The following is a 13,133-nucleotide window of genomic DNA, read 5'->3' on the forward strand; positions in this document are numbered from 1 at the left end:
TCCACCACTACTCTCTGGGTGCGCCCCATCAGCCAATTTTTTACCCATCCAACTGTGCAGGCATCAATGCCACAGTCACTTAATCTATTGATGAGGATGGTTCAAGATGAATGGTTGCTCCTTAAGGAAGCAATCACAAAAGCACAAGGGAAGTCCATTCCAGCCCATAGGAAAGGTAGTAAAAGGGCTCAGCAACCCCTTTAGCTCAACAGGGAACTCATGGACCTCCTACATCTAAAAAGAGAAGCTTATAAAGGACGGAAGTGACCCTGTGACCCTGCTGGCAGCACTGAGGAAGCTTGGTGGGGGGGAAGGGGGAGAGGGGTCTGGACCCCCAGCAGGTCACTGGCAGCAGACGAGTGACTGTGGGCACCTCCCCCGCAGGTATCAGCTTTCTGGTTATTCACTCCTGTAGGGAGCAAACTAGGAAAGCCAAGGCTGTAACTGAACTCCATCTGACTATACGAATCAAGGACAATAAAAAGTCCTTCTTCAGATATGTAGGAAGTCCAAAAAAACAACCAAGGGCATCATTGGACCCCTGCTAAACCAAATGAGGCAGCTGACAACCGACACCCAGGAAAACGACAACCTGCTTAATGATTACTTTGCGTCAGTCTTTTACCAGCCCAAAGGGACCACACTACCTGACAAGATGTGGGATGTCAGAGTGAGAGTGAATATACACCCACTGTTGGCATAGATCTTGTGAGGGAATACCTTGAGAGGCTGGACACACACAAATCAGCTGGTCTGGATAGATTGCACCCAAGAGTGCTAAAGGAACTGGCAAACATCATAGCGTGGCCACTGGCAAGGATATTCAAGAACTTGTGGTGCTCGGGCAAAATACCTGAAGATTGAAACAGGGCCAACGTGGTGCCTATCTTCAAGAAAGGGAGGAAGGAAGATCCAGAGAACTACAGGCCAATCAGTTTGACCTCAATCCCTGGAAAAATCTTGGAAAAAATTAGCAAAGAAAACATTATCGACAGGCTAACAGAAGGCAACATTCTGAGGGACAGCCAGCATGGGTATCTTGCCTGACCAATCTCATTTCCTTCTATGGCCAGGTGATGTATGACCTGGACAAAGGGGAAGAGGTTGATATATTTGGACTTTAAAAAAGCCTTTAACCTGGTGTCCCATTATGTCCTCATGGAAAAATTGGGGAACTGCAGCCTCAACTACCCTACAGTCCAAAGGCTGGGATTCTGGCTCCGAGATCAGACCTAGAGAATGGTAGTTGACGAAACTGAATCAATGTGGCACTCAGTGACCAGTGGTGTACCCCAAGACTCCATTCTTGGACCTGTACTCCAATGTCTTTATAAATGACCTGGATTCTAGTGTCAGAAGTGGACCGGCTAAATTCACGAGGGAAGAGTGCCCACGCTGGAGGACAGGCTGGTGATCCAGGCCAACCTCAATAGGCTTGCAAGGTGGGCGAAGGAAAACCTGATGGCATTCAATACAGAGAAATGCAAGGTGCTCCACCTCAGGGGGAAAAAAACCTGCATCATACTTATAGGCTCAGCAGTACTACACTCGCTAGCACCACAGCCAAAAGAGACTTGGGGGTCATGAGTAAGCACAAGGTGAACATAAGCCACCGATGCGATACCGCAGTCAGCAAAGTGAATAAAACTCTGACTTGCATCTACTGATGTATCTCAAGCAAGACCCATGAAGTCATCCTCCCACTGTACCTGGCTTTAGTGAGGCCACAGCTGGAGTATTGCATCTAATTCTGGGCTCCACAATTCAGAAAGGATGTGGAGAAGTTTGAGAGAGTCCAGAGGAGAGCCATGCACATGATCAGAGGGCAAGAGAGCAGGCCTTATGAAGATAGGCTGCGAGCCATGGGACTCTTTAGCCTGGAGAAGTGTAGGCTCAGGGTTGACTTGGTGGCAGCCTATAAGTACATGAGGCATGTGCATCAGAATCTGGGGGAATGCTTGTTCACCAGAGCACCCCAAGGGAAGACAATGACCAATGATCACAAACTCCTGCAAGACCATTTTAGGCTGGACATAAGGAAAAACTTCACCGTCCGAGCCATGAAGGCCTGGAATAGACTCCCCACAGAGGTGGTGCAAGCACCTACTCTGGACACTTTCAAGAAACATTTGGATACCTATCTTGCTGGGATCCTTTGATCCTACCTGACTTTCTGTCCCTTGGGCAGGGAGCTGGACCTGATGATCTTACAAGGTCCCTTCCAGCCCTAATGTCTATGAAATCTAGGAAAAGAGTGCATTCCCCTACAGAGTCATGTTGCCCAGTGGACAAAATACTAAATTGGGACCCAGATCTGAATTCTAGTTTTGCCTCTGACACTTTTCTGCTGATTGACCCCATCGCCATGCTTCAGTTATCCATTTCATAATACAGGAATAATTGTACCAACCTTTGAATTCTCTAAAAACTAGCTAGGAAGTAGCACATGAAGACTGCATGAAGAGTTGCACATGTACATATACAAGCATGAAGAATGCATTTAGAGTAGTATATGAAGAGTAGTACATGTAAGAGCTATGTAGTAGTACAGGCATAGTGTTAGTAGTGGTATCCAACATGCTGCATCTGACAGGAATCTCATTACCTTTTCTTCACCCATCACAGCAGTGTTTCTATGTAAAGAAATGCTGTGATAAATGATTTTTTTTTTTTTGCTTTGTTTCAATGGTTTTTTGGAACCTTAGAAGTTCAATCTTTAAGTTGTAAAAATCATTTTATAGCTGTGTGGTTCCTGGAAGGTCTTCATTGGTCACTGTGAAACAAATGTCCAGATTACTACTGTGATGTACACAAGGCGCAAGCTGAACATTGTAGAAAATGAAAAGGAATCTCCCCAGTGCACATGATATGGCATTGCGCATTTGACCAGAACTGTTATGGTAGGTATATCCTTCCTATGCAGCACTACTGACCGCTGCCAGTAGAGGATGCAACCTCTGATAGTCTGACATGCAAGGGAAATCATGTGTAAAAACAAATATGTCTGAGCCATGAAAAAAGGTTTGGTGGTTCCTCCACTATGGATGAATAACTCTTCAATTCCTGTTAGCTGGATACTTTACAGGGAATACACAGTACCCCTAAATCACATAACTGATGAGGGGGTAGTGGGAGGTACCTTTGTGCCAGCTTCTCTTAATTTTGCCTTTGTGGGTAGATTTGGCACCTCAGTGGAAACTGGCCGAAATTTGAACTGCAAGTTCCTGTTGATTTATTGAGATCTTCCTCAGATCTTGGGAACTGCAGATCAAAGTCAGTTGCATAATGGGGAAATAGCTTCACAGCATCTGTCAGTCCCCTGACTGATAAGGTCTCTTTGCTGAACCTCCCCTTTTAAAGGGAGAGTCCACAGAGAGCAGGTTCTACCCAAGAGTTTATGCAGCCTCAGGGCTTCTCTATACCACAGAGACAACAGGTCCCAGCAAGGACAGGGACATGTCCTTCCTGTATCCCACTTCTCCCAACCCCTCCATACACTCACACCTGCATTCACAGGCAGTCTCCAAACACAGAACCAGGTTAGTGAGGCCATCCCAGGCTCATTCCTTTGCACCCACTTGCAAACCTTCAGTGGCCCAAGCAGCCACTGGGGGCAACCTCATTGGAAGCCTGGAAAAGCCTTACTAGAGAATGTCTGGGTTTGTAGCACATCCATAGGTGGGGGTGGGTTAGTTGTGCTTTGCCCTATCCTGGCCAAGACTAACCATCACCACAATGTGGACAAATCCTCAGGGGAACTGCAGCACCCAAATACTCTGGATAGGGGTCCATAGCCCATATGCTGTGGATTTCATGAATTCTCCTGCCCTAAAGAACATGACTATTTGCCAAGACCTCTGCTACATTCCAGTGGCTTTCCCCAGCCAGTCTTACTTTGAGAGGACTTCAGTGGGTGAAATGAGCTGACTCTGGTGAGGCCATGAGGGTAGATGTTGTAAGGCCGGCTTGCCAGGTTCCTGAACACAATCTGAAATGACAAAAACAACAACACTTAGAACTCTGATACTCCTTTGTGTTTCAAAGCGCTCCTCAAAGCCATGCTTCTTCACAATCCCTGCCCCACAAGTACCTTGGGCACCCAGACTAAGACACTCTAAAGAGTCCTGGTTGTCACATTCTGCTGAGCACTAACCCAGTGAAAACCAGACTTTTATAAGGTGTCTTCTGGAAATCACCCAGAAGCTGAGACACTCAACTGAGGCAGGCAGAATCCTTCAGGTAAGGGAGAGATATTAGACTTTCAAAAAGGTTTGAGTTGCTTCTGCCTGCCAGCCACCATTTCAGCCATCCTATTTGGATTGGTCTTAGCCTTTCCTGAGGTCTTTGTTTCAGTCAGATCATGGGAGAGCATAGTAATGGTACAATTATTAGATGGTAGGTAAGTATTATTAGTCCCATTTTACAGATGGGAAAAATGAGACACAGAAAGACTGAAGCTAAATTTTATGGATGGCCATAATTAGGCACTGATAAGATGTTCGAGTAAATGGCCTGACTTGCAGTAGTACTGAGCATTCCTAAATACCCTTGGCTTCAAAAGTGGCTATGAATGTTCAACCCTTCTGAAATTCAGCACACTTCCTTAGCTTTGTTAGCCAGGAAGTCTAACTCTAGGTACTGCACTTTGAAGACATAGACTTCAGTCTGTTGCCTGAAGCCACAAATGACTCAAAAGCAGAGAGCAGAACTCAGAAGCTGCTGAATCACAAGCCATTCTCATATAATAAACCATTCTACCTCTCCCATTGATAAATAAGTCAAAAGAGTCATTTGATAAAAGAGGAAGGCAAGATACAGAGTACACATAGAACAGCCTCACCAGGCACTGTGCATCAGAAGCCCTTGCAATCAGCACCCTTGAAGAAAATTCAAGGAAAGAAGTGGATTATCTGTCTAAGAAGAATCTGCTGAATGTCATACACTATCTGTGGGTTAATGTGATGCTTGAGGGTGATTGCATTAGAGACAAATCAAGAGCACTGAGCCAAACCCACCCCTAAGGCATCATCCCTGAAGTCATCAAGGATTTTATCTCTATATTTTATATCTTCCCCTTTGGAGGACTTTAGCCTTTGTAAAAAAGGGCCCTAACCCATACAGAATTATATTACAGCCACATCATCAGACCACAGCAATGAAAAGGAATCTTGTGGAAATGCAGTCAAAAAGCTTCCCACCTTCCCGTTCCAGCCCATCTGTCCAAAATCCAGGAGCTCTTTCTTTCTTACCATAAACTGATCCCCAACTTCTCCTTTAAGAACCGGTCCCAGAATTCCTGTGTCATGTTGATTTGCCACCTTGTGCTTCTTAAAGGTCCCATCTTCATATTCCACATATATCACTTTCTTGTACTTTGAACCTATGCGCTGAGGACCAGCTTCCAGATACTTATTTGTGTCATTTCTACAAGAAGCAGAAAAGGAAGGAACGAGTGAGTCAAGGCACAATTCCAAGAAGCAGACACAGGAAAAGATGATGATGGAAACAACAACAACCTTGACCTCTAAGGCTCCAGCTGACACTAACCTCAAAATAATAACCTGCCAACTCAGACACAGTAGCACCAGTCCATAAGAAAATGGAATAATAATGTTAATAATAGCTATGGTACACCTTGTCATAGACCAGGGCTCTGTACAAACACAGATCAGACATTCCCTTCCCTGGAGAACAATCTGAACTCAGACTACTTTTCCACAACCTTAGGGTTGAATTCTAACACTGGCTAGAAAAAGAGGAAGCCTACAACAGATGGTATTGTCAGGAAGGCTTATTTGTTGCTGCTGCCCATGTACTGTCCTGACAGGAAATGGTGCCTGTACAAGAGCAGGGAGCCTAGCACGTGTCCCTGTGTTAATTAACACCCAAGTGTGCTGAAATCACATGGCAGAGGAATCCTTTCTTTGGCCAGTGCAGCTGCCTTACAACAAGCTTTGGCCCACATCTGAAAAGATGCCATGTAGTATGGTAGTCCATTCAGCCCTTGTTTTTGAGGGATCTGAAAAAGGCTCCAATCTGAGTGAGCTGTGATTGTGATCTCTGTGATACAGGCAGCTGTCCTCTGGGAACTGGGCTGAGTCTCTCTGAATAAGAAGATCCCTGTAACCCTGCTACTGGGTCAGCCCCCTGATACCTCTACTTCAAACACATAGGCTTACATGAGCAGACTGATTAGTGTGACTGAGGACAAATGCCACACCCTGGCAATGCTGATTAAGATGATGTGGCTGTAATATAATTCTCATGTCATCATTACCAAAAAGAAGGGGAGTAACATTAACTGTTAATCCACTCTCATGTGTGGTACAGATCCTTCCATTCAGGGCAATTAAATCACACCACTTAACTGCAGAAATGGAAGCCAAGACATATCCCTGGTGTAGCTCCACTGAAATCAGGGGGAAGAGATGCAGCATGGCCCATTAGGTCACCCTTTGTACCCTTGCAGATTAAGAGTATAATTGGTTTTTGCTATGGATTTCTCTGCTCATAGAAGGACCAGGTTCAGAAACCCCTTCAGAACTCTGCTCCTGTGTCATATAAGGAGGGATTGATGGCCATCAGAAGAAAAGATTAAACACTTTCCTTTCTCCTGGGAACTGACCTCATCATTTTAATGACCTTCCCAACCTCCGACAAATGGCTGAAGGCGACATCAAACTGTGGTGCCTGTACAAGATTGCTCAGGAAGCCTTTATTTTAGCCTGTTATGTTTTTCCATCAGCCTGATGATATTGTTTCTATCATTGCTTAACATACTCTCATCTTAGATTATTATTAACAGCAGCTTTCTTTGCATCAGGTTGCATAGGCAGAAAGTAATAGATGTTAAAGGACTGCTTTATCATGTGTGACTTGCATGGCTCAACTTATTATCAGCCAGCATTAGGGAATATGGATGAAATAGATGGGGTCAAATTCAGCACTCAGTTGCATGGGTCTGCATGGCTATAACTGATAAAAATACTCAGCCACCTACATCTTTGTCCCAACTTCAAATACTTAGCATTAATGAAAAAGCAGCAGACTGGCAATGGGCAAAGTCTGGTGGAAGCTTCAAGGTGCTTTTAAAAAGGAGAGGAAATTTTACAGAGAGGTCTGGAAACACTGGGAAGAGCCTGTTTCTAGGCCCAGTCCCATGCTTTGGCCATATTAACATGCTCTCACCTGTCCAGGTAAGTTGATTTCCTTGGGGCATAGTCCCAATCCACCTCTTCAGCTGCAATGTAATGTGTCCAGGTCATGGGCTCTTGCTTGGCAAAAGAGCGTGCATGGACTACAGCAAAAGAACTTTCCTCTTCTAATGCAATCTCTCTGATATCTGTATCATAATCATTATAATATTCATCAGATGGTTCATCTGGGGCCAGCCTCATCTTCTTCACGGGCTCTTCTGGGCAGTCTTCCACAGTAATGTATGCCTCCATGCCAGCTGAACATAAATGGGCCAGGCAAAAACATTAATCTCTCTCTTTCTCCTCAAAGATCTAGATATAGTTTCATTATTATCCCCATTTTGTCTGTCTCTTCCTCAGATGGATGCACAATTCTCTGCCCATGTTATCTGTCTTTGTAAATAGGTTGATGTAGTAAGATGAAAGGGAAAACTGATTAGGAGAGGAATGAAATGGGTTAGCGGAGGAGGGCAGTGATTTATATGTATGTGCCAATAGATTAATTAAGGAAAGTATGTACACAACAAACTCCAGAGCAGCTAGCCAACAATCTACTGGAAGTTAACCAGTTATCAGTTTAGTGTTTGCATCTCCCTAGAGTTTGATTTTTCAGAATGAATTACATCCAAACTCTAGGGAGATGCAAACACTAAGATGACAACTGGTTAACTTCCAGTAGATTGCTGGCTGGTGTTGTTTTTTCTGCTTCTTGAAATCATACAGAAAATACGTGAATCTAGTACAGATTCTGGACCAAATCTAGAGATGATTCTAAGTAATTCCAAGTGGGCCCAATTCTCTTGCCCCTTATATTTGCATTCTACTGGCATAAAGTGATTTAATGTTATGGGACTTCTCCTGATTTACACCAGTTATAGGGAGAGTAGAATCAAGCATGCTTTGACTTTATTCATACACCATGCACTGCTGTGTTGCCAACCCCTCCCTCTTTCAGAGAATTTCTGACTTCACCCCTGGGTCTAATGGAGTTCAAGATTGTGTAACACATGGGTCAAATAGCCAGAAAAGATAAGAGTAGCAGGAAAAACTCTGGGGAGGTGTAGCTGAAGCTAAAGGAAGGAGGGGGAAGCCAAAGACCCTGGAGACAGCAGCAGCCAGTGAGGTGGCAGGACTAGTGCCTAGGGCCACAGGCCACAAGCCACAAGTTGGATAGCTGTAGTCTACACTATAAAAAAGATGCAACCCCAGCTGACTAACTTGTGTTAAAACAGCAGTGAAGAAAAAGCAACCCCAAGCTGAATTTATGCTGCTAAGTGGGCTTGCCTTCACTGCTATTCTAACCAAAGTTAATGACACACTTTTTTTTTTTTAATGTGGACATACCCCATCTGAGTATGAGTGTGTTGGGCCTTGGGTCACACTACACATTTTTCCTCCCAGCCCATTCCTCCTCTTTCTCCTTCCCTTGAACAGTCCTGGTGCACTGCAGATGTTACCTTGCTGGTGAGATGGAATCTGACAAAACATCAGGAATCTGCCACTGGAGACAGGCATGGTCTGGGCTGTGAGGAAGGTTGCTGGGGAGATCTCTAAAATGGCGTGCCGGTGGTTCCTCACCAAGAATGTATGACCTTCAAAGAAAATGGAGTGTACTTCTGGTGCAGTGCCCAGTCCAATGACATGCCAATGAACTGGCCTCTTCAGGCACAACTTGAGATCTGCCCAGGAGAAAGGAAAAGTATAACCATAACACAACAGCTCAGAGAATCCTACACAAGTGTCCTTCAGTCCACACTTAATCACAACATTCATTGATGCAAATAGCTCAAATCCAGAGGCATGCTAAGCATGGAGATCCAGTCTCACTGGCTAGGGACAGAAGTTACACATAAACCGGTTTAAGTGATAGGAAATTGGTTTAAACCTGTAACAGAACAGAAATTCAGTGCACATAAACCAGTTTCAAAATGACTGAAACTGGTTTAAAATAAACCTGGTTGAATGTAGTATCAGACCCAAACTGATTTGGGTCAAACCGATTTATGAAACCTCTGTCCCAGGCCCCTTCCTGGTTCAAGTTAAATCACAGTCCCCCAGCAACCCAGCATGCTTTCCAGCCCTGAGCTGGGCTGTGCTATCTACTCCAGAAGAGAAGGTTTGGGGGGGGGGGGTTAAGCTTCCCTTCTGGGCAAACCCCAGCTGGGGTCTGGGGCCAGGGAGGGGGGTTAAACTTCCCTTCCCCTAAGTACAGAGCCGACCTGCCCTGCCCTCCTAAAAACTTAGTGCTGGGTGTGACTGTGGACTACAAATCCCAGAGGCACCTGGAAGCAGGAAGAAGAAGTGATAAGCAACCCTGAAGAGTCTAGCTGTTGTGAGTCTGGACTGCAAATACCAAAGACCTCAGGGGCAGAAGGAAGAGGAAATGAACACACAACCCATGCTGCCTTTGTGCCAAAGAGCCATGCTCTAGTGCCCCCTGGCTTCTGGCCTCAGCCACTGCACGTTTGTGGCTGCATTTCCTGAATCAAAAGTAAATGTCTATGTAGTTGTTTCTCAGTTTAATCTCTGCAGTTTAGACTAACCTGCCAAGACTGAATCAATTCAGCCTCAGGCTTTTTGACTCTCTGTACTTAGCCACTGGGATCTTTGGCTTCTGCTGGGAGCTGCAGACATTCAGTCTAGTGGAAGCGGTCCCTGAATAAGGACTGAGTAAATAAAGAGGAACAGATGCTGGCTGCCTAATGGAATTCACAAGGTAAGCAACAGTGAGGAATCACAACTGGTTGGGGGTATGTTTGCTGGAGTTCAATGAGAGTCAGTCTTAAGCCTGATGTTATTCAATATTCATCATGATGATGTGAAATTAAATGCAAAATCCCTGTGGATAATTTGTGGAGGACAGAAAATTTGATGGAGTGGTAAATAATGAAGAGGACAAGTCTGTCACATAGAGCTATCTAAACTGCCTGGTAAGCTAAACCAATTCCAAAGTCGTGCATCTAGGAACAAGAAACAGAGGCCAGACCCACAGGGAGTACATTCTGGAAAGCAGTGATTTTGAAATGGGTCCCAGAGCTGTAGTGGAACAGCAGCCCAACATCTGCTTTCAATGCAAAGCTATGGCAAAAGGCTAATGTCATTCTTGGCTACATAAACAGGATACTAGTAAACAGAAGTAGGAAGGTGATTGTATTCCTGGTCTGGAATTATGGATCCAGCTCTAGTGTCTATGTTTTAAAAGAGAAGGTGAAAAATTGGAGAAGGTGCCTTTCTGGATGATATGCTAAACAGTAGTTATTGTGATCAGTGCTGAAGTAACTTTTACAAATCACAAAATTTAACAGATAGAAAGCCAAACTGGATAATCTTATGGTCCTCTCTAGCTTTAAACTCAATGACTTTGTGAAGTTAAAACAAATTTAGCTATGGACTTTAAGAGGAGAAGGGTCAAGCTGGTCCACAGGAATGAGAAATAGAAAATATTTCCCAGTCTCCTTGGGAAACATTTGCTGTTCCTTTTTTATCCAAAAGCATTTGGGATACAATTCTGGACCAATAAAGATGACTGACAACTTTGTCACTAACTTCAATGGATATTTTTATTTGTATGAAATATACCACAAACATAAAATGAACTGGTGTCATGCTGGACTGTCCCTGCAGTGTTTTCTTAAGTGCTTCCTCTAGTCCAGTTTTAAAGATGGACAATATAACTTCTTAAGGTCCTTTCTAGCCCTAATTTTGTATGATTTCATGATCCTATAAGTGATGAAGCATTCTCCTATGATAGTACCTGGAAAACTCAGCTGAGGCTGAGTACTATATTCTGTGCAAACATATATTGTGAAACAGTCCTTGCCAAACTCACTTTCTTTTGCAGTCTCCATTCCCTTTTCCTGTACAAAGGCTCATACTTACCAGGCAGAGAGCCATTTATATAGCCATTGATAGTATGCAGCTGAAGCCTGTTGTGATGCAGGGGCTGAGAAGTTCTTGGGCTGCTAGATTCAGAATACCAGCTTTTCCCTGGTAACAAAGAAGAAGATCATCATGCATGGTTTTACAAATGTTTCCAAGTACAACTCAAAGGATTAAGGGTTATGCCACCCTCCACATGTGTGTTCTGCTACAAAAGTTAATGCTTGCTGGGAGGCTGCTGGGAGGCCTTTTCACTGTTCATTCAGGCTGTAGGCCAAACATCAATTTACTGAAATTTGCATCTGATTGATTCCTTCTGGTGCCCTTGATGTTCCATGTCAGCCATGTTTCTTTTGAGCTCTGCATTCTGTATGTTTTTAGTGGTCTCACTGTAGTACTACTGTTTTAGTGCTAGTCACTGGCACCTCACTTCAGCAAAGCAGCTTGTGCTAGATGCAATTTACTGGTCAGATGGAGAGATAGAACTATAGTACTGTATCTGAGATGTGCTCAGGTACTACTACAAGATGAGAAACAAACTTAACTGCAAGATAACTGAACATCCTTAATTCCCACTGAAATCAACAGGAGTTGAGATTGCTCAGAACCTTCTAGGATTGGGCTTTAAAGACACAGATTTCATCACAGTCTCATGTTAACTATCATCTGCTCTGATTTCCATTTTATTCCAAACACCAAAGGGGATGTAAAACCTTGCAAAAATGTAAAACCTTGCACCTGGCCCTTTCCAAGGGATTCAGAATCAGTGATTTTGCTTCCAAAATAGAAAGGATTGTCCAGTGCTCTGAGTCCAATGTCCAACTGGAGCCATTATTCAGAACTGCAGTGCAGGAGACCAGATTTCAAAAAGTAGCTCTGCTCCCTTGCCCAATCTAAGAGGGCTTCAGAGACATTGTGCTCAGGTTCCTGTTGGGAAAGAGATGCTTCTGCAGCCAATTAAGGAGAGAATGATATATCTGAAAAGGACTATCACCTTTTACCAGTTCTAAATGAAAATAAATGCATTAGAGAAGGAAATATGCTATAACCCATTTCAACTGCTTTAAGGTGCATAGGGCCATACTGGTTTTGTTTATAATATCTAGCTGTGTCACCACTCATCATGGCCAGCCAAATCTGGTCACCTCACTCCTGCTTCCTTACCTTCATCAAACACAGAGAAGAGCAGCACAAATTCTTGCAGTGCGTCTCTGGTTCCATCTTTGGTCAAAGTCCCTATGAGAGATGCAACAGAAACATTAAATAAAGAACAAGAATAGTGTTGTATCTCCCTCTTTCTCCTGAAGAACTCATGGAGGTGGCTAATCCAAGGCCAAGGCTGGGGTGCGTTTGTCCTGTCATGGGTGACTTGGATAAGAAGCAGCAGCACTTTGTATGGAGTTTGATTCTTACCTACAGCTGTTTATGGCTTTGTCCAATGCGGAAGTGACAAGGGCACTACCTAATGGGGGAGATCTGATGCTGTGCCCCATCTAGTAGGGTTGGTCATAAGGGAGAGGGCTGCCAAAATGAAACAGGCCTGCCACCTAGCTACGAAGGAAAGGCTCCCTGCACTAGATACTGATGAGAAAGCACAAAGTGTCCTGTCCTCCTGACTTTCTTGGGATATGCAAGCTTTTTTTAACAGCCTGGATCCCCTCTGTCACCTCAGTCCTCCACATCTTAGAAGCTATTGGAAACTAAGATTTAATATGCCTCCATACTGGTAAAACTGTAGGGATCCTGCATGGAAGAAGCAAAACTATCCCAAATGAGGCATCAACTCTGCACATCCTGCATCATTGCTGTGTGACCTTTGGCTCCTTGCTGGTATCCACCCATCTGTAACTGATCATATCAAATCCATGGATCTATGTGGAAAAGTACCTGGATTTACATTTAATAATCATAGCATAGGTGAAGGCTTCCAAAAACGTAGACAAATAGTCACACCCTGATAAGATTACCTTAGTAATAGCTTTGGCATCTCCAGGAAAGTTTTGGATAAATACAGTTAAAATCTGAGTCACGGATTCAGTCACAGTCTGAATATTTTTG

General features: G+C 44.0%; 1 protein-coding gene across 2 annotated transcripts in view; it reads right to left on the minus strand.

Moving 5' to 3' along the window:
* The window catches only part of F8 (coagulation factor VIII), a 109,105-nt gene that overhangs the window by 59,768 nt on the left and 36,204 nt on the right, over positions 1-13,133 (minus strand). Inside the window, exons 5-10 of one of the 2 annotated variants that reach the window (XM_025205942.1) lie at positions 12,240-12,311; positions 11,076-11,183; positions 8,654-8,875; positions 7,189-7,453; positions 5,250-5,424; positions 3,895-3,988 (exon numbers count right to left, since the gene is read on the minus strand). In XM_025205942.1, the coding sequence (XP_025061727.1) occupies positions 3,895-3,988; positions 5,250-5,424; positions 7,189-7,453; positions 8,654-8,875; positions 11,076-11,183; positions 12,240-12,311 (936 nt within the window). Of the gene's footprint in view, positions 1-3,894; positions 3,989-5,249; positions 5,425-7,188; positions 7,454-8,653; positions 8,876-11,025; positions 11,051-11,075; positions 11,184-12,239; positions 12,312-13,133 lie in introns of those variants that run through there. The other variant, XM_006025153.2, reaches the window with a different exon arrangement.

Source organism: Alligator sinensis, unplaced genomic scaffold (genome assembly GCF_000455745.1).
Source record: "Alligator sinensis unplaced genomic scaffold, ASM45574v1 scaffold619_1, whole genome shotgun sequence".
Classification (NCBI taxonomy): domain Eukaryota; kingdom Metazoa; phylum Chordata; order Crocodylia; family Alligatoridae; genus Alligator; species Alligator sinensis.